Source organism: Ictalurus punctatus, chromosome 13 (assembly GCF_001660625.3).
Source record: "Ictalurus punctatus breed USDA103 chromosome 13, Coco_2.0, whole genome shotgun sequence".
Classification (NCBI taxonomy): domain Eukaryota; kingdom Metazoa; phylum Chordata; class Actinopteri; order Siluriformes; family Ictaluridae; genus Ictalurus; species Ictalurus punctatus.
The window spans coordinates 9,112,357-9,135,000 of record NC_030428.2 but is presented as its reverse complement, the minus strand read 5'-3'; the positions used below and the strand labels follow the sequence as shown (position 1 = coordinate 9,135,000).

At 42.0% G+C, this 22,644-nt stretch overlaps 1 protein-coding gene across 27 annotated transcripts in view; it reads left to right on the top strand.

Annotated features, from left to right (window-relative positions):
• ank3b (ankyrin 3b) overlaps positions 1-22,644 on the top strand; it is a 189,386-nt gene that overhangs the window by 63,770 nt on the left and 102,972 nt on the right. For 7 of the 27 annotated variants that reach the window (XM_053684962.1, XM_053684957.1, XM_053684943.1 and 4 more), the window contains exon 1: positions 4,121-4,325. The exons of 2 other annotated variants lie outside the window; for them this stretch is intronic. In XM_053684962.1, coding sequence (XP_053540937.1) covers positions 4,212-4,325 — 114 coding nt within the window. In that variant the 5' untranslated portion in view covers positions 4,121-4,211. Of the gene's footprint in view, positions 1-4,118; positions 4,326-22,644 lie in introns of those variants that run through there. 18 more of the 27 variants (XM_053684950.1, XM_053684942.1, XM_053684947.1 and 15 more) reach the window with 8 other exon arrangements.

The window sequence follows — 22,644 nt, the reverse complement described above, 5'->3', positions numbered from 1 at the left end:
GCATTCAGTGAGCACTCATGCCCTGTGGGTAGGGGCGGAGTCACGCTCTAAGAGGCCACTCTCATTAGTATAGAAATATATCATCCTAGGATAAAGGTGATCAGTCAGCAGTACTTTGCATTCATTTGCATTAGCTCTTCGTTCTAAGGAGGGAAGACAAGTGGACCCAAACCATGCCAGCAAGGATCAGTCTTACTTACAGATCCAGCTTTGGAATACGCTGTCTGTTTATCGAGGTTTAACCTGAACTAATCTTCTCTTTTAGCTCCACTCTTAGCTGTGAGAGTAAAATAAACTTTCAAACTTCCTTAAGATCATCTAACCACCTCAGTCTTCATCAGTGCTCCCATCTGAATCTGTTCTTTGAGCAGACAGATGACTATGAGGGTTAGGGTTTGTCTTTAAACAGAAGAGTGCTGATGCTGTCAGGCAAAAAAAATAATATAGGAATTGATTGCTTTTAGCTGTGTGATGTTTTTGATCTGTTTGACTTTTTTAGCACTAGATTCTCTGTGAGTGAAACTGTAAAGAATAGACTTCATTTTTTTTCAAGAATTGATTTTGATATCTTTTTTTAGGAGGCCTCTATTTATTACATATGTAAACGGAGATGGAGGCGGCAGTTTACTGTAAGACATACTGATTGTATGGACAGAAATGGCTCTGTGGTTAGTCAGGGTATCAGTAACGTTGATTTGAAGTTCTTGGGTAACTGATGGCTGTTCATGATAGCTTAGAAGCGCTAATCTCTAATGTGAACTTTTCCTGACATGTGCCACTGTTATTGAAAGCAACATTTACAGTGGTGCTTGAGTTTTCTACATTTCTGCATTAATATGACCTCAAACATCATCAGAATTTCACACAGTCTAAAAAATAGACAAAGAGAGCCCAATTAAACAAACCAGACAAAAATATTATACTTGGTCATTTATTTTTTGAGGACAATTATCCGATATTGCATATCTGTGAATGGCAAAAGTATGTGAACCTTTGCTTTCAGTATCTGGTGGAACCCCTTTGTGTAGCAATAACCGTACCCAAACGTTTCCGGTAACTGTTGATCAGTCCTGCACGTCGGCTTGGAGGAATCAGTCCTGACATTTTCCTTTAGAATTCACTGATTTAATTAAGAATTCATTGTTCCGTCAATGATGGCGAGCCGTCCTGGCCCAGATGCGGCAAAACAGATCCAAACCATGATGCTACCACCAGCATGTTTCACAGATGGTATAAGGTTCTTATGCTGGAACGCAGTGTTTTCCTTTCTCCAAACATAACGCTTCTCTTTTAAACCAAAAAGATCTATTTTGCTCTCATCCATCCACAAAACATTTCTTCAATAGTCTTGTGGCTTGTCCACGTGATCTTTAGCAAACTGCAGCAATGTTCTTTTTGGAGAGCAATGACTTTCTCCTTGCAACCCTGCCATGCACACCATTGTTGCTCAGTGTTCTCCTGATGGTGGATTCGTGAACATTAACATTGGCCAATGTGAGAGGGGCCTTTAGTTGCTTAGAAGTCACCCCGGGTTCCTCTGTGACTTCATGGACTATTACACGTCCTGCTCTTGGAGTGATCTTTGTTGGTCCACCACTCCTGGATATGGACCACTCCAACAATGGACTTGAATTTCCTCCATTTGTACACAATCTGTGTGACTGTAGATTGGTGGAGTCCAAACTCTTTTAGAGATGGTTTTGTAACCTTTTCCAGCCTGAGGAGCTTCAACAACTCTTTGTCTGAGGTCCTCAGAAATCTCCTTTGTTCGTCCCATGATACACTTCCACAAACACGTGTTAGGAAGATCAGACACTGATGGATGCCTGCTCTTAAAATGAAACAGGGCGCTCACTCACTCACACCTGATTGTCATCCCATTAATTGAAAACACCTGGCTCTAATTTCACCTTCAAATTAAACTGCTAATCATAGAGGTTCCCATACTCATGCCAATCACTGAAATGTAATATCGGGTCATTTTCCTCAATAAATAAATGACCAAGTATAATACGTCTTGTCTCGCTGGAAACTGAAACCGAACGAGAGCACCAACTGCACCCGAGCTCGCCCGACATCAGTGCCTGACCTCACTAATGCTCTTGTGGCTGAATGAGCACAAAGCCATGTTTTAAAACCTAGTGGAAAGCCTTCCCAGAAGAGTGGGGGTTTTTATAACTGCAAATTGGGACTAAATCTGGAATGGGATGTTCAGTGAGTGTGATTAGTCAGGTGTGTTTGTAATGTTTGTATGACTAAAATATTAGCTTTCTGCTGCACTAATGTGCCTGAAATAAATGAATTCAAATTCATGTAAGACGAGCGAGTACAGTAGACCAGAACCACTTTGTTTTTCTCTAATCAAGCATACATAAACCGTCTTTTTCCTCTGGCTCAGCATAAAGACATTCCGAGTTTGCTTTCTTCTGTCAGTGCAATTGGCTGGCAGATAGAACCTCATATAAGATTATCTTAGCATTTGGAGATTATATTTAAAAAAAGCACGTGGTTAACTTATTTTCAACCAAAATTGCAGGTAGAACCTTATCATTCTCTGGTCACGAGTTTTGCCTTTTATGTTATTTGCTTTGTCAGATCTAGAATAGTTCCGTACGGATGGAACGGAATGTGAACGGATTTGTAATGAAACCTCAGCTAAATAATGATTTTTAATCAATTTTTTTTTTTTTTTTTTAAAGATCAGCAGAGAAATGAGAAATGCACACTAGAGGTGGTGAGTGAACTGATACAACTGGCATGGAAGTAAATGAGGGTTAACAGGAAACAGGTGTGTTTAACAGGCAGGTGAGCGAGCTAACGTCCGGGCTGGAATGGATTGTCGGTTCGTGGTGGCTCCTCGATTAACACTGGAGATATTTGGTTTTCAGTTAAGAGTGTCACAAATTTCTTTTCAGTCATCACTCCACTGAACACTATTTTTCACCTTTCACGTGGACACTTTTCTTGACTTTATTACACGTATAACCTGGTGTAACGGACTGTGTAACTACGTCAGCGTTCCTTCTTATCGTTCCACTGGTATATTCCAACACAACCTGATCATTATCATAAGCTTTATAATCATGTGAGGGTTTTCTTCTTCTACCAGGACTGTTCATGTGCTCTTTAGGTCTTTTGTGCATTCTGCATGAGGATCGAAGCAGTCAGATACATGCGTCATGACTCTGACAACTCCCATCTGTTCCTATCCCGCTCTCGCTGCTGAAGCTCCCCTTCCAAAAAGAGGAGGATAAAAGGAAGATGGCATCCACCTAGCAACAGTTCGGCTTCGGCCACGGCAGGCAGTCTGGGACAGGGTGTGAAAAAGTGGATTGGCTCTGCGCCGCACTCTTTCGTTTCCGCTCTCCTTTTATCCCACCGTGTGTTGTGATTCTCTTGGTGCGCTCTGGAGCAAAGGCGACCAATGGCAGCGTAGCGTTCTTTCCCTCTGCCCGCCCTGCGCCGCGTCGTTAACATTCACAGACTGCAGTTCTCCATCACGGGCTCAGGTGCCGTGTGGAGCGAAGCACAGACATGTGAATGCAGTTGACGTAATACACACATAGGCACGTAATGGCTGCGGATTATATAGGATATCGCCTATTTTTCCTTGACGGGCGAGGCTTGCATCAACGTGAGACGTCGACCAACGCACACCGGGACGGCACGATCGTTTTCACATAAAAGCAATTTGCTCAGAGCTGGTGTGTGTGTGTTCATCCCCCCACCTGTGTTTCTGTGTGTGCGCTAATCTGCACAGAAGCCCCCCGTCCACCCCGTCCCCTCCCCACACTTATGCACTTCCAGCTGGTGGTGAAAGATACGAGCGCAAGACTGCCTCTCGCTGTCCCAGCTGCCTCCCTCTCTCTCTCTCCCTCTCCCTCTCTCTCTCTCTCTCTCTCTCTCTCTCTCAGCCTCATTCCACCCTTCACTTTCTCTCTCTGCTACCCACCGTGAGGATGGGATCAGGTAGGGCCAGTAAGAAATCTACCAAGTGGACGACAGCATGTCCCTAAAAATGCTCTCATGTACGTACACATATAGATTTAAATCGCCCCAACTGTGGATAGCAGGAGAAAAGATTGATTTTTGCCTCTGACAGCGAGAGATACATCCCTCCATCACGCGGGGGTCGTCTTCCTTCTGCGTGATCTTTATTCTGTTCCCGGACGTTATTTTATTATTTCATCGTGAGGATACCCCTCTGAGGCATGGCGCACGCCGCGTCCCAGCTGAAGAAGAAAGCGGATTTGGACCTCGCCGCCGAGGAAGAGAAGGAGAAGAAGAAGAAGACCAGGAAGAGGTCTCGGGAAGGCAAGAAAAAGGTACGGACAGGGCAAGACGGCACACGGCCAGGAGGGGGGTGGACATTCCATTGTGTTGTTATGGTAGTATCGGGCAGCAGCTCACACACGGATAGTAGTGGGCTGTCCATGGGCAGTAAAATCCTTTTGTGTGAGGGTTTCTTTTTTTGTTGCTGAGAAGATCACCTGTGAGACTGCAGTGAAGGATGCTGCGGCTTGGACTTATTTATAGGAGCAGCATGTGCTTTATAAAGAAAGAACACAATAGAGGCTCCTTCTGCATATTTATTCTCGCCCATTTATTTCCAAGTGCGGACAGAATACCTGCTTAAATTAGTTACTAGGTATTGACGTTCGCAAGCTTAACAAGATTAGTCCTTATTTTGAATTGTTTTTCACGGCCGTGCTATATTACCTTTATTTCGTTGTGCTTCCTCTATTACTGGTGTCTTATTGTAGTATGCGTACATGTTTGGATGTTTCCCGATATCCCGGCGTCCTCCATGCATGCTTTATGGCTGGTGTGATAAGCTATGAATGCCTTGGACTCCAGGGAGACACAGGCGCTCCCTAGGGCTTTGTGAAAGACTCCTAGGGCTTTGTGAAAGACACCCCCCCCCCAGTGTCCCCTGTCCTGACCCACCTCCTTTTCCCTCATTTTCCTTTATGTCCTCTCTCCCATCCATCCAACCTATCTGTTATATTCTGCCATACTGGACACTCTGCTCATAGCTGTCCTCTTTAAACCCTGACTCCGGCGGGTGTTTCGCCCCATCACCCCCACCCTCCTCCAACCAGCAATGGCACCATGTGTGTGCGCTTCTTTTGTCAAAACCGATCCGCTCTACTCACTCGTTCTCTTGAAGAAGCATCTTGAGGAACCTCGGATCGTTTTTGTGGCGTGCGCTATAGGAGGAGGGTTTTATTTATTCATGCAGGCTGAGAGCACGCTCCTCGTCGCAGATCCTCACCAACATCTCTGCAGAACCCCACAGCCTCCACATCACTTATATTTAGAGTGCATTTCATAGCCATACCTACTGATGCAACACATATCCTCTGTGAACAAATAGAGTGTATGACTAACCCGTGCATGCTACAGTAATATGGCTTCTATAATCAGGGTGATTCATTTGTAATTAATTGTATCCAATATCAACCTGAAATGCTGGATGGTTAACGGACATGCGATTTGAGAAATTGTATGCTCAAGAAAAGTCAAGAAGCTTGATCCAGGATTGTTATTTCCACCTTAAGCACGTAATTGTCGGAACAAAAATAATGGCAAATGAAGCCACCAATAATGGCATCGTGAGCCATCCTCAGAGCTCTGAAACAATAAACAGATGTAGTGCATCAGCTTGGTTGGAAAGCGAGCTGTTGCTGATGTTAATCCATGTCGGTTCTCGTTCGACCCGACGAGAGGTTAAGTCCTTAACGGGACACCGCGTTCAGTCCTCAGCGGTCGTCGCCTCACTGCCTGTCATTCATACTAAGCCAAAGTCACCTCCGTCGTATAGACCCGTGTAAGTGTGTGTGCATGCGTGTGTCTACGCATAGTCTAGAATGCCTTGTCAAATGTCAAACTTAAAACTGCAGCATCAGCTTCCGATGATCAATCGTTATAACACTCCCGCATCAAGGTCAAACACCTTCCTCCATCACAACTCCACCCTCCACGCAGCACGCTGGAAATCAAATAAAAACCACAGCGTCAGCTTTTCTCTCTCTCTCTCTCACCTGTTAAGATCAGATTTAAGGAATACATCTCGTCATCGTAGAGATATGGATCAGATTTCAGCATTTATACGATTCACTAGCTCATATTTAGAGAACACGGCGTGATGGTGGGAATGTAATATGGGGAGAACTTGAAGAGGTGTTCTGAAGAGGCTTGGGTACGAGTCATTAGTAGGGACGAGACAGGAGTGTGTTTGGAAACGTCACAAGGAGTGAAGATGGGGACGTTAGCTAGGAGGTAGGGTGCGAGCTTAAAGGCATGGTCTCCATGGTCTGGAAAATTCGATATATTCCTATAACCTGGTCCAGAAAAAAAAAAAACCCTCTGCTAGACTGCAGTGGCGTGGCCATGTGATTAATCGATGCGTGTAGCCAGTGCTAGCACTCACACCTGAGGTGAGTTGAAGGTGAGGATGTTATGTGCTTGGACTGAGACGGATACATGTGCTTCACGGCTTCAGATGTGCAGATGGCTTTGCATCTACAGCAGCCTGGGATACAGCTGTTGCTGCTGCTGGTGTGTGTGTGTGTGTGTGTGTGTGTGTGTGTGGTGACTGTCCCACACAAGGGGAAGAAATCTATACTCCAGTCTGCTATTCCTGGCACTTGGCAGCCCTTCCTTCACTTTCTCTGGTGCAAATGAAAACAAACAGGCTCTGAGCTGTCTGCTGCTGGTGCTGTGTGTGTGTGTGTGTGTGTGTGTGTGTGCGCGCGTGTGCTTGTGTGTGTGTGTTGTATGTTACTCATATATTATTATATTACCTAATTTTCAGTCATTGTCAGAGTTGGGACTCTTTAAGTGGCAGAGAGAATTTATACGCTTTTGTTGTTTACTCCGATATCAGAAATCTGATAACAGATCTAATTTTTTTTGGATTGGATCCTGTCTGATTTTAACTTTGGTTAAATATGGATGTAAATTTTCTGTTCTAGAGAGATTAAGGTTGCAAGTGCAGTCGTAGCACCGGCAGAGAGCCATGTGAAAAAGATCCCAAATTCGCAGCTGCTCCACTTTAGACTGGTTTAAAGTTTGCCTCAGTAGACGGTAAAGGAGTCTGAGAAATTCATGAAAATGGAGAGAGAGAGAGAGAGAGAGAGAGAGAGAGAAAATATGGGTAAAAGCAGAGGGAGAGAATAGCTGACAGAAAGAAAAGGGGGGAGAGAAAGTTGGCGACTTCAAGAAAAGGGGAGCAAACGTAAGAGAAAAAAGAAGGGGAGAGAGGTAGGTAGAGGAAGAAAGAAAGAAAAGACCATAAAGAGAGGGAGAGAGAAAAAACGAAGTAGAACTGCACAGAAAGTATAAGGTAGAAAGACAGAAAGAAAGAAACAGGGGAGAGAAAGGTAGGAAGACAAATAAAAGAGAGCGGGGGGGTGGAGAACGAGAAAGGAAAGGTAGAAAGAAAGAAAGAGAAAAAAGTAGAAAGAGAGAGGGTGAGAAAAAGAGAGCTGAAAAGAAAGAGATAGAGACGTAGACCGCGAAAGGGATTGGTCGAACAACAGAGAAAGAAAAGAAGAGAGAAACGAGATTGAAAGAAAAGAGAAAAAGAAGAGAGGGAAAGGAAAGGTGCATAAAAATGGAAGAGAAAATATACAGAACGATTGGGAGAGAAAAAGATGGCTGGAGAGAGGAACAAAAATGGAAAAGAGCTACGGAAGGAGATAGAGGGAGAGACAGAGGGGGGAGGGAAAGAGATCAAGAGAAAGAGATGGGAGAAAGAGAAAAAAAGGAGGTCGCTGGAGAGAGGAAGCAAGAAATAGAGTAGAAATATGGGAATAGAGAAATGGGAGGCAGGAACAGCAGAGAGAGAGAGAGGGAGAGAGCGAGAGAGTGACAGAAAGAGATGGGGGGATGAGTGGGTTGATGGTGGAAAATTGAACCCCTGCTGTTAATTAATTTTGCTGCGTTTCATCTACATTCCCCCTCCCTCCATCACTCCACCCCTCCTCCTGCTTCTCTTCCCGCACTCCCTCGTTCTCTCCATCATCTCCTCATCCTCCTCACACGTGGGCAGTTTGGAGTGCACCATTGTTTCCTGCCACACTTCTCCCCCTCTCACACCAGCCGCTTCACCCCCACCGTCCGCCAAGCAAACACACCAGATAACTGCATTAATCCTCTGTCACTTAGCTTCAATTTCTCCACACCACCACCTCCATTGTCCCTCAGGCCATTTCTCCTCCTTCACCTCCTCTACGGCTCTTCCCTCTCTCCATTTCTCCCTCTTTCCCTCCATTCCGGGACCTTCCATTCGGCTTCATTCCCAAATGAAATCCATTCATCTTATTCTCAGCCTGGAATCTCCTTTATCCGCGTCAGAAGGGACGTCTTATTACCATAACGTTGTTTTTACGGCAGCACTCATTACCTCAGCTGAGTAAATATTTTATAGAATTAATGTATTTTTCATATAATTGATAGACCAAGCTGAATTTTTAATAATTCCTGTATCTTCAATGCTGTTATCACTTTTAAATGATTTATAATTCCATTAAGTTCAAGTCAGCTTTATTGTCATTGTATGAATTGAGCGTGTGTTTTATCTTGGGCAATATAAGAATCATCGTCAACGTCCTAGCAGGAATCAGAGAGCACTTTAACTTTAAAACAGTATAATCCATAATCAGAAAACGAATAGGCATGATAAATCTAAAGAACAGATACATCAGGGTATACACAGACAACCTAATCGTAGGATTAACACAGTACAGGTGAACACATTAGGATAAACAAGCAGTAAAAAAGGACAAGGGTGGAAACAGGACAGAAACAAAACTCATGGTAAAGTAAACAAACATGCATGATAGCAGGACTCATCACACTTGGAAAACACACCACATGTTGAGAAGGAATTTGCGACAATCCTTAAGTAAGGAATAACCACAAAATGGGGTGTGATATTATAGGAATATAATCATTGACACGGTGGACCCATTGCGATATTAATGATATCGCTTTAACAACATATTACGAAGTATTCCTTGTATACTATGGAATTAAATTTGTGCCAAAAGTAGTGAACGTAACTTTTCAAGAAACGAACAAAAATATACAACGAAGAAGAAAAACACTCTGAAACGGAAAACTCAGTGGCGGCAAACATTTAACACCGGCTTCAAACAGACAGCGTTCTCTGTTAACAGTTTGCTAAGCTTCATTTTCGCTACTCATAGTACATGAACGTGCTGCCAGAGTTTTCGTTTACGCTTTCAAACGTTTTTTTCAAGCTTACAGTACGTTCGCCATTCTGGTACAAATCTCACGTGTGGGCGGGGCTTAACAGTAATTTACACTCATCGGCTAGTGAGATTTGGATCAACAGCTCGAGCGTCCAGCTGAGGAGGAGAATGATGATGATGACGTCAGTGATGATGATGATGACGTTTGAAAAAATAGTCGTATGAGACTACACAAAACTCGAATATTAATTACGGACTAATATACTGACTAAGTAAGTAAGTAAGTAAGTAATTTCCACTACAAACACTTTAACTACACAGAGAACCGCATCTAGAACGCTCTCCAAAATTTGCGACACTGAAGTCTCTACTTCCGGGTCAGGGAGCTGTCGATCCAAATCTCAATAGCCAATGAGAGTAAATCTCTGTTAAGCCCCGCCCACACGAGAGGTTTGTGCCAGAATGGCAGATGTAAACTTGCGGAGCGTAAACGAAACGTTTGAAAGTGTAAACAGAAATTTGCCTACAATTAATTTTTGTTCTAAATGAAAGTGTGTGTAGATCTATATTATGATTAGGCTTATCTTATGAGGCTTATATTATGAGCTTTAGCTCCTAATATACTGGGACATTTAGTTTCGCATTTTACTCTTTCCCCATATCCAGTAAACAATGCGCTGGAACTTTTGCCGCAGGTGGTGATAACAAAATCAATTTCACAACCACAGTCGCATCATTGTTTACAAGAGAAAAGCATTCAAGCCAGGCAAAGAGTTCACAGTAATCGCCTGCTTCCTGAAACCAAACCTCACTTCCCCAACCTCTCTCTGTTTCCACTGTCTCCATCCCCTTTGTCTCATTCTGTTACATGAATCATAGGCTGTTTCTCAATACTACAACTCTTCCCTTCATGAGAAGAATATTCTTGTCATGCTATCTTGTAACAGCATTCTGAATGAAGAGCACTGCAAGAGTTTAGGACATGATGTCTTCAATGCTAGCAATGCTAGCAGCTTCGAAAATCAACAGTCATGAAACAACCAGGCTGGTGCCTGTGTAGACAGCGAGCTCCTGAGTTACCTCAGGGGATTTTTGTTAGCTAGCTTCATCTTGAACTAATATTAGACGCTGCTTATACCAAATCACAAACGTTTCATAAACAGCATTACGGAATATAATGAAACAACCACGTAACAGTACAACAAGCGACATTTGAATCAAGATTTTCTCAGTTAGGAATGACAAATGTTTTTTTTGGACCAATCCTATGGCACATGTGGACGCAGGTGATCGTATCCCCCCCACGGACGCAGCCGTGCTCTCTTGTTTGTCGTTAAACAATTGAACACTGCCGTGTGCGTATGTGTCCTGTCACAAAATGCAGTGTAAACTCCCACACGAGGTTAATAGTGTGATTAAGGTGTGTATATGTCTGTAACGCACGTCGATAATGCGACTAAAACAGGAAAACTCCACACGTCTTAATTCCATTTGTGTTTACTTCGAGTATGACTTTAATCAGATTAAGGTCATCAATAATCGCTGTTTACACGCTAGTTTCTTAATCAGAGTATCGTCTTAATCGAGTTAATATCGGATTATTCTGTGAAACAAGGTGGAGATGGTGGTGTATATTACTTATTAGCGTAAAACCTTTTGTTTAGTAGCTACGGTAATAACAGTCCGTGACTAATCATGCACTATTACCTGAATTAAAACTTATTTAAATATGAGCTAATGATGAGTTAAGGCATGTACTAATCACAAACTAATTTTTCTTTAAATCCCTCTGTGGTACTAGTACATGCTCTGAGGGTTTGAAAAGAACCGGTTGGAGAATGATACAAAACGGGGTTGAGATGCAATGATTCGCGATTATTATTAGCGCGTGTTTTTAGATGGATAAGGAGGATCGATGTAATTATGAAAGTAATCCAGTGCCATCCAATGATGTTTTTGTACACCGCTGCATATGGCATTTTACATCAACAATTTCAAATGATGCTCATTTCATTCACATGCTTTCTTGTAGAGCATGTTTGACTGAGTTTACCCCTATGTGTTAATTAATAAATTAACTAGCAAACATGTACGGACATGTGCTTAAGGCGGCGTAATTCACACATGAATTCATAAGGTTAAGGTTAGCGCTTCATGAGATCATGATTAGTGCATGCTTTAACTCATCATTTGTTCATATTTAATGAAGTATTAATTCAGGTATTATTCATGTCCTGTTATTATAGAGTGTTACTACTAAGAAATATTCCATATGTACAAGGTAAGTAGTTGGAATGACGAGGAATGAACACTTTTCAGAGTTTGAAGAGTTTATCTGTATTTACTGCACTTCCATTCGGTTTCTTTGGTTAACCCTGAAGGAGGAAACCACGAACCATAATTCTGAGCCTAACTGGATGGTGTAAACCCTGTAGGAGGACATTTTAGCTCTGCAGGGGTTTCACACAGGTGATGCTGCTATGCAAGATTGGTTAATGGGATAAATGGTTAGTAATTGAGAGCGAGAGAGAGAGAGAGAGAGAGAGAGAGAGAGGAGGTTAAATTAGAAGTGAGGGATTACAAAACCACACAGAAATGAGTCTTTGCCTCTATTTCAACACTCAAGCATAATGAGAGGCACACACACACACACACACACACACACACACACACACACACACACACACACACACTACTGTTTTTACACACACAAAGTAATATTAGGTACTGTACAGTGAGATTTGGGGTGAATGACATAGTGTTGCTATGGCAACCGTGGTAGCTTTCTATTGTGACAGATACTTTCCTGGTATTTGTTCTTGGGTCCATTAAACAGGACACAACCAAGGCCCGGGTGCCCTAACAAAACTAACGTAATTCCTTATTATTATTATTATTATTATTATTATTATTATTATTATTATTATAACTGTTAGACAGCATTCTCCACCTCCACCATCAAAACAGCAACTTATGAAATACCTTAAGGGTGTATTTTGCTCCAGTATGGTTCCAGGGACTTGTAGAATCCATGCCGAGGTGCACTGACGGCTGTTCTGGTGGTTCGCAATGGCCCGAAACCTTATACGAAAAATATTTCAGGAATAAAACACAGGGCATGCTGTTATAGGAAAATAATCAAGGACAGGATGGTGCGATGCTTATTTTCCTGTAAATGTTTTATTCTTCGTATACCACAACAGTGACATTTTCTTTAGTAATAAAGTACTTTATTGTACTTGTAATTTTTTGTTTACTCTGGTTCTTTTTACATTTAATGTCGTGGAAAGTCTGCGAAACGAGTTCGTTCTCTTATCACTCACGTTAGAGCACGTGTATAGTTTTTTTTCTCGCTTTTGTAATTAGTACGACAAAAAATATGTATATAGCCTGTCATGTTTCCGTGAAAGCGTATGTCCGGAAGACTTTCCTGTTCGGGAAAACTGCAGACTCCTTCCATAAACGTTCCGTAAACGTTTCCTGAGAGAGAACTTCGCCATATTAATGATGATATGTTTTTCTTGGTTAAATAACTTGGTTTTTTTAATTTTTATAATCTGTTCATTATTAGCCTAGTTATATGCATTAAATACACGCAACGTTTGAGTGTATGAGTTGTTACTATAGAAACTATAATATCCGAACGAGCACATAAATATGAACCTGTGATTTTTTCAAATTTACTTCACATACTTCACAGTTTGTATTAGATATGCATTATGCTTAGCATTTTTTACAGCCGTAGACACTTTCATTTGAGCCGTTTTTAGGGTTTGTAAAACCGACCTTATTAGGTCGGTGTATGAATAGTGCTTCGTGACACGTACAGCTCCATGACAGGAAAGAGTTAAAATAGTGAAATGCAAAGGATGCGGTCTGGGGTGCGGGTCCAGCGCTGCGTCTCTGATGTGATTCGGTGTCTGCAGAGAAGGGGAGGGGCAGCGTTCGCTGTCTTGGTGGGCTTTGCTCGTAACTCATCCTGAGCGTGATGTATGTGGACTGAGAGAGTTATTGATCTCCTTCATGTTTCTCTCGGTCTTGGGCGTTTCCTGCAGCGACCAGAGAAGGAGAGAGAGATAGAGAGAGAGAGAGTGCCCTGATTTACTCTGCTCCTCATCAGCGGTCAGCGTGAGCTGAAGAAGCATGCGTTCCTCTACAGTAGCGTCTTCATTAACTCCTGCGGATAAGCTGAGACTCTCAGCCGCTGTAAGGATCTACTGTAAACATCGCTCCATCTTGTCCTGTATAATACCTCTCTCGTAGACAGAATCACGTCTCCCCTCCATCCGGCACTTTAAAGACGCCAGCCCCTCTTTTCTCCTGGAGCTGTTCACATATAAGCACAAAAGACTCATTACGAACAATTAAGATGCTAAAAAGTTCTCAAAGTATATTTCTCAAACAGGATTACAGAACAGTCTTCAGTTAAAAAAAGGAAAAAGTATGCCGTCAATACCAAAATCATAACAACTAATGTTATAAAGAAGATATATGGTGCTGGATGTAAGCTAATACTTTACAGGTTATTTAAAGGGTCATGAAACGTCACTCTTTCAGATCAAGTCTACCTCGCAATCTTTTTGAAAAATGCAACTTAAATGGACGTGGACGGCTGCGGGAAGAAGGGAGGGGGAGTGGGCGTGGCAGGGATAAGAACACGCGGTCTCAGGAATAATTATGAGACACCGACATGTCATCGAAGTACTATAGTACAGTGCCACGTCACTGCCTGCTCAAAATGAAGCTGTTTCCTCTTACAATTAAAATAAACGCATGTATGATGTGTGACACATGGCGTTTAGTCTTTCATGACTCTGTAACAAAGAATATGCGTCGATGTGCTGACGTTTTCTGTATTAGACGTTTATTTAACATTAACGGAAGGCGCCTCCAATGGCAGAGCTTTGTAACAGTCAGAGGTGAAGCTGTTTCTTTACGTTTCCTGCCACAGCAAGTCTTCAAGAGTTAGGGCTTTGCGGTTTTCCGTTCCTCAGTAGCAAGCCGCATTTTTTTTACGTCTTATTCTGTCTATCATCAAGAAGCATGTGAACGTAAATAATTGTTATCGTTGGCAGGTTCGCCGTGCTGGAAGAAGGATAAACCACTTCGAAATGTGCTTTGGAATCACACCACCCCATAGCGGATTATTTTAATAATGCAATGCGCTACTGTGCTTTATATATTGATGTGATTTCAGTTTTAAACAATACATTTTTTTGGGGGGGGGGGGTACGATCACCTGAATAAGATGGAACAAATCTGCTTTAAAAACTTGATCGCAGGTTTAAATGAGTGCACCAGAGGAAACCAAGTGGTAATGTAACGACAGCCAGAATAAACAGCAGTTTAGACAAGGCCTATAATTACACTCTTTAGTCTCTTTTGCCTTTGCTGCCATGCCGCTAAAGAAAAACAAATATTTAAGAATTACTTATAGATTGTAAGTGCATGGACATGTTTTTATTAAAGCAACAACAACATTACATGAGACTTAACCAACAATCACGAGGTTCTCTGCAGTATCGAACTTTTTTCTTGACTAATGTTTGTTTATGGCTGCTATGATGTAACTGATAACCGGAACTAACTTGTTTCATAGACATATCACGGTAAAAGTAACTATAAACAGATAAAGTATGTCGTTCTTGAATGAATAAAATTTGTTAGCGCTGGTTGATTATAATAATGAAATAATAATGGAAACCAGTGTTCATTATTTTCCTATAACAGCATGCCAGGTATCTTTTATTTCTTGCATAATAACTATATGTGTGTATGTTTGTGTCTGAGTGTTTGTTTATGACAGGTCTAATTACACTTAACGAATCAGTGAAGTGTATGGATGTGGCAGTGAGACCTCTCCCAGGATAATGGGTCAGTCTGGTTGTGGCAGGTGCGCACATCCATGTGTATGTACGGTGGTCAATTTGTAGAAAAATGGGTGTCGATGATGGGTTTAGAATAGATGATGAAGAACTTTTACGTATGCTTTTTTGGCTTTAAATTAAAAGCAGTTGCACTTTTCTACAAACGAAGAAGAAAACTAATGCAAGTCTAACTATGACAGGTGCCAAAAATCTAGCTTTGCAGAAACACCCCCCCACACACACACAACTCCATTTGAGCTAGCCTTCTAATGTGATGTAGATGAATTAGTGTGACTCAACATTATTAAATAGTAGGAGTGTAATGATATATCGTGACACAATGCAGCGCGAATTCAAAAAAATGTGACGATTATCATCATGAAAATGTGCGATATCAGCATTCTATTAATTCTGCATGTGAATGCAACTGCACTGTTTGAACACCAGAGGTCCCAATGTGCACAACCCAATAGAGTTCAAATGAATAGAGAGTTTGATGGTCATGTGACCACGTTCTTTCATGAAGCCTGCGGTTACATGAAAATGTCATAAATGGTAAAAGGTTCTACAAAGCGCTTTACACTGTTCCTCATTCACTCATTCTCACACACACTAACACACACCAATGGTAGCAGGGCTGCCTTGCAAGGCGCTAATTTGCCATCGGGAGCAACTTGGGGTTCAGTGTCTTGCCCAAGGACACTTAGGCATGTGGAGTCATGTGGGCCGGGACTCGAACCGCCAACCCTACGATTAGTGTGGCTGACCCATAGCCGTCCTGTTATTACAGATAAAACAAGCTCTTCGGTATCTTTTAAACAACACCATCTCCTCACCTCTGTGAACTACAGTGCCCGAGAAAGAGGCTACGGAAAACCGGCAGTTTAGCCGACCTTGGAGCTCTATTTCTGCTCTGGAGCTCATTATGTTTCCGTCGATCGTTTTTAAAATCAGACACTTTGTTTACTCAGTTGAAAATTTGGGGAGAATTTGTAAATGTATTTTTTTTTTTTTTTTTTTTTTGAGATTTGGTGAACCTGTAGTACGTTTTGTTTACAATATTAAACCTTTGTTCATAGCAGTTTTTGATATAGCAGTTCATAGCAGTTTTTCTTTGTTCATAGCAATTTCATTTTATACAGACAAAATGCACACTGTTTTGCATTGTTTGTTATACAGAAATTTTAAAAAAAAAAGGAATTTTTCATGCATCATTGTTTTATATTTAAATTTTGTTCAAGGTTACTGAGAATCAAATGGAATCGAATCATGAACATAGTATCGTGAATCGAATTGAATTATGACCGGAGTTTATCGTTAAAGCTACTAAATAGACAACATCCATAATAAACTCAGATTTACTGATGTTTTAACATTGTGTGTGTGTGTGTGTGTGTGTGTGTTTGCCCAGATGCTGTCCTCTTACTGACATTGATTTCTAAGAAAAGAATGACCTTGTGCTCTCAGGTTCCTGTCTTTTATAGCTAGTCCTCTACCTTTATTGCAGTCATTCTTCTTTGTGAAATCCTCTGCTAGCAGCCTTAAGTACGCACATCTTTGAGACACAGAGGCCACGCCTCCTTCACTGGGACTGACAGGGATAAAATTTTAAAAAAAGAAGAAAAGATTGGATTTTTAACCTAAGACTTTTATCGGGTTGACATAAATATTATATACTATGATTCACTGAGACACTATACACATTTGGTTCTTCACCTGAAGTAAATGTTGTAGAATGAAATTGAGAAATCATAAAATAATACTTATAATAGTGTAAATAAAAAAAGTAGTACACTAATAAAAATAAAATGAGTAGGTGTGTGTGTGTGTGTGTGTGTGTGTGTGTGATAGAGACCCAAACTGATTCAGTAGTACAGTTAATTGAAATGAGTCAGTATTCACAATCCTGGTATTCTTTGCCAGAGCCTTTTTCAAAATGGCCCCTGAACATCTTCAGGGTTTGTGACAAAGCCTTATTAGCCTTATTCGTTGAAGTGTCGATGATATTTGATGTGGAATATTTGAATATTTCAAAGATTTGGCCCGACAACCCTGATAAACCATGTCGCAAGCTCTTTTGTGTAGCTGTGTGCACGTCTGCAGGACAGTGTGAGGTGCCAAGGTCTCTGATTGGCTCCAGAGAGGGCAGCTGAACCATGCAAGGTCCATCTGTGAGCAAACACGCACCCTGGTTTTGTCACACAATTTATCACGTCTCACGCTCAAATGAATCAGCTTCATGGTTTGTATTCGATCCACAAGCCATGTTGACTGTGTTTGAAATCTGCCTTAAATCACCGCAGGCAAGTCAGCATAGAGGCTGTTTTGGGGCAGTTTTATTTCACATTCAAGAACAGTTTTATAGCCTGATGAAATGTAGCAGCTGCAAATGCCATGCATAGAGTACAGTATTTTAGCCTAATAAAGATGCGCTGTCATTATTTGGGACACACTGTACCTAGATGACACAGAAGCACTGCAGAAGACTTCAGCTTGGACTGCTTGTGTGTTGGACTGCTTCAGGCATGCTAATTTGGCTAAACGTGAATAGACGTGATGAAAATGCGGACATTCTGACTAGCATTTTTGATGAGCCATGAAGTGTTCTTAATCCTATTCTCGCCCACTCCTGAAGGAATTCCCACCACTCCTGCCTGCTTCTAAAGGAATTTTAACCAATCCTGCTAGCTCCGGAAGGAATTCTGACTGTTCCCATCCAATCCTGAAGGAATTCTGACCAATCCCGTCAGCGCTGAAGGAATTCTGACCATTCCTGCCTGCTCCTGAAGGAGTTCTGCCCAATCCCATCCACTCCTGAAGGAATACTAACTAACCCCGCCCACTCCTGAAGAAATTCTGACGAATCCCTCCCGCTCCTGAAGGAAATCTAAACAATCCCGCCCACTCCTGAAAGAAATCTGACAAATAGGATCAGTTCCTGAAGGAATTCTGACCATTCCAGCCCACACCTGAAGGAATTCTGACCATTCCAGCCCATACCTGAAGGAATTCTAACCAATCCCGCCCACTCCTGAAAGAAATCTGACAAATCACACCAGCTCCTGAAGGAATTCTGACCATTCCTGTCCACACCTGAAGGAATTCTGACCATTCCCGCCCACACCTGAAGGAATTCTGACCAATCCCACCCGCTCCTTAAGGAATTTTGAACAATTCAGCCAGCTCCTGTACTCTTGACCAATTTCACCTGCTCCCACAGTTATTATTGTTTTCACCTGCTAGTAATATTTTCTAGTTGGGGCCATTTGCCAAAATATAAACAAAACAGCACTTTAAACCATTGTGACTCTGTAAATACGTGGTATCCCAACCTTCATATCTGACAAGCATGGTTAAAAACCGCCCACCCCTGTGACTTTTTTAGTTGTGTCCTATGGGATCTCAGTCTCAGTGCACACATCACTATACTGTATGTTATTCAGTTTAAATGTTCAATATGAAAAAAACATCTAATGAATTCAGATTAGGTTTCTGCAAGTATCTTATTAAAGTCTTAAAAGGATTTATTTATTTATTTATTTATTTATTTATTTTTTACGGAAACATGGTTATTAGTGAACAACTATATATTTCTGAAGATTAAAACTACAAATCCCTTACTAATACATATATAGCCCTGTACTTTAGTGCACTTTGTTTCTAGAGATACACACATAAGAGTACACATAAAATTCAGATCAAAATATGGACAGCGTTTTTCCTAAATTAAACTGGATGTCTAAAATACGATGTTATGGCGCACCATATGGGGCATATACTGTATGCTCCTAATGAAATATTATAAAGATTTGAATAATTTGGTATTACACATTGCTCACTAACCCTGCTGATAGATAGTCAGTAGTGCGAGCTAATACTGTTGAGCGATACTAATCTATTGCAGTGCTGATGGGAGTCTCCTGGAGTCTCTTCAGCCAATTCTAATGAACTTTTACGCCCCGAAACTCTAAACGCTTAACATACACGACACCGAGGACCAATCAAGACAGCAGTAAAAATCTATCTTAATTATATAACAGTGTAAGCTGAGTGGTAGTGTTATACAAAGTCATTTACACTCCCTTCCAGGAATGACAGGTGTTAGGTTTATGATATGCTCATAAACACCATTCATCAGTCCTACAACGAAGAATATCAGCAATCCTGTGGTCAGAAACTAATGAGCAGTCGTCTCTAAATGTACATCTACATTTACCGTACATCTAATGTAGCTGTGTTTAAGAAAGTGACACTGAGGCCCTGATTTGCTAAACATGTTTTTTCTGATAACTCATGCAAAAAAAAAACAAAAACAGGGTCTACAGAGGACTGCGGCTTTCATATGAGCAAAATAACACGTCTGTGAAAATCACTTCGGGAACATTGATAGCGTGTGCAAATTGCTACATCTGGAGAGCATGGATTAAATTTGCAGACACCTGATTCTGTTGATTAAAGACAACATGATACCATTTACTAAGTCTGAATAATGAGTAAGCACTTCTAAATTATGCTATCAGTGTTATAAAGCCATCAGTCATGTTTCTCAATAAGACTTTTTCATATTATTACTGCATATAATATCTTATTAACCAACTGCATACTCATGTCTACAAGATTAAGTTCTTGATGTGTCTCACTGCCTATAATCATCGTTATAGTTTTACCTTCTGAGATACAACCTCATTTACATATTGTTGTCTATTTCCACATTGCATATGACAGCCATCCGGTTATCCTACACAGGGCCACGGGGAGTCCGGGGCCTATCCCAAGGGACTCAGGGCACCCTGGAATGTCAATCCGTTTATCACCGATCGATCGCAGGGCACAATCACACACATACACACTGACGCAATTTAGAAATGCCAATCAGCCTACAGCGCGGAGTACTCGGAGGAAACCCCCAAAGCAGTCCGTGGCGGGAATCGAACCCTCAGTCGTGGAGATGTGAGTCAAACGTTCTAACCACTAAGCCACACAATTCTTTGCACTACTCTGTGGTGTAATATGGTGAATTCTAACATGGTCTGTAGTTGCCCAAACCCATTCGCACAGTATCCTAATGCTCTCTGACAGCAAGAGACCGACTACCATGAATTAGTTAGAATCGTTCAAGTCCTCTACAGCAAAGCCACGTCAAAATCCAGACCTCCAAATCCAGACAGGAGGAATATGACCCTGTAGATGATGGTAATGATTCTGCTGTGGGTTTAGGTTTGCCAACTTTGTATTTTATAATCACAGTTCCTACACTTAAAGTCTGAGGATTCTTAAAGACACACCTCCAGGGTCAGGGGTTCGATTCCCACTGTGGCCCTGTGTGTGCGGAGTTTACATGTTCTCCCCGTGTTGCGGTGGTTTCCTCCAGGTACTCCGGTTTCCTCCGTGTACTCCGGTTTCCTTCCCCAGTCCAGAGACATGCATGGTAGGCTGATTGGCATGTCCAAAGTGTCCGTAGCGTATGAATGGGTGTGGGATTGTGCCCTGCGATGGATTGGCACCCTGTCCAGGGTGTACCCCGCCTGTGCCCCATGCTCCCTGGGATAGGTTTCCCCGTGACCCTGAAGGAAGGATAAGCGGTATAGAAGATGGATGGATGGGTGGATTCTTAAAGAAAACCTTATTGAAAGGTTTAAAGGATTTGAGTAAGTCAGGAGAAATTTGAGATATTCTATATATTATTATGAAATCTCTTGGTGATCTCTTGAAAAAATCCTTTCCTAAGAAACTTTGTGTCCTGACATTCATGTGAATGTTACGTTGACACGTTCCACCTCCCTAAACAGCGTTGAGACAAGTACACCCCTTCATGGCAATGGTGTTCCTTAATGTCAGTGGCCTCTTTCAGCAGGATCATGCGCCCTGTAACACTGCACAAAATAGTTCAGGAACGGTTTGAGGAACATGACAAAGTGTTCAAGGTGTTGACTCGGCCTCCAAATTCCCCAGATCTCAGTACAATCGAGCATATGTAGGACGTGCTGGACAAACACGTCCGATCCATGGATCTTAAAGGATCTGCTGCTGAACGTCTTGGTGTCAGAATCCACAGAACACCTTCAGAGGTCTTGTGGAGTCCATGCCTCGATGGGTCAGAGCTGTTTTGCTGGCACAAGGAGGACCTGCACGATATTAGGCAGATGGTTTTACTGTTCTAACTGATCAGCGTATATGAAGCTTGACTTCCTATTACAGCAACATATCGGTGAAGTGTGAGTGAAGATAACACATCATAATGTATCAGGATGATATCTAGATTGAGAAAGTGTAACAATGTATCTCTCCAACCAAAACCCCACCCCAAAATGTGATGCACATGAAAAATCTACATTTCTCATGTGCCGACCATCTTATTTATAAAATGATTGTAAACGAGGAACAGGCTGGAGGTTGGTGTTTGAATGTGAGCTGATTTGCATATTAATTGTTAAAATCGGCACATAATCCGAGATACAAAACTTATGAAACGGACCATTGTTTGTGCGTTTGCTACTGTACTCACATCCTCCTCAGCTATCTGTCCACATATGTAGGTCAGCCTTGCTCATGCTTGTTTATATTGTTTGTTGAACACTAGTGTGTTGTATGTATGTGACTACATGTGCGTGTGTATTTGTGGGTTCCTCTGGAGAGCTGGCTACTGCTCTTCTCCAGATGTACTCTTTGAACGTTTGTGTGTGTGTGTGGCAGACATTTGCATCATGGGAGGCTTTGACCGATGTTCCTAGCAGCTGGACTCTTCAGCTCACAGATGCGGCCATTTTGCAACATTTTGCACTGAGAAAAGCGGCATTCGGGCAATATTCGAGTGAGCGATTTGCCATCGTTCCATCGGCCTTTCCTTCGTCTGTCTTGAATTGATATATCGTCGTTCTTCATGGTTCTTGCCTGCAGTCTAATTTGCACTGCCTCCATCAAGCTTATTGCTATAGTGCTCCTCAAGAGCGATAAAAATGCAGCACGCTACCCGCTGCTAATCCCCCATCGTATACGTACATATCTTTTCAGGAAGCTCATAATTCTCACGCACAGGCGAGGACACAGCAGGTCTGCTCTCTTCAGTGATTTAATCGGCGTGGCGTCGCCGCTCTCTTAATTGATCACCGTTCGATTTTATACTGTAGGAGCTGTGTATTGATTTGGCTCGGGCACCAGAGGGAGTGAGTGCTGTAGGCTGCTCAGCTTCACCTCCGAGTTCAGCATCGTTCCTGAACGTTCCACAGTGACACACGGCTCAGACTCGGTGTATCGATCTGGCTTGGAGCTAAGGTTTCTGCTGTGACAGTTTATTTTTCTTCGCGTAATCATGGTAATCGACCAGGTAACTTTTTACATGCGTAAGTGGAGCATCGATCATGCTCTGAGAATCCTTGCAGGATTTTGCGAACGCAGAAATCAAGGACGCCCGGCGATATTCGAAGGAGCTTGCAGTTTTTTATAATCGCCGCAGATTTGAGCCGCGTCATGTGACGCCATCACAACGCACGTTCTGTCAAAGCCCTCTGCGATTCACGTGCTGCGAAATACGAAGTACTGTATTTTCTGGACTATTA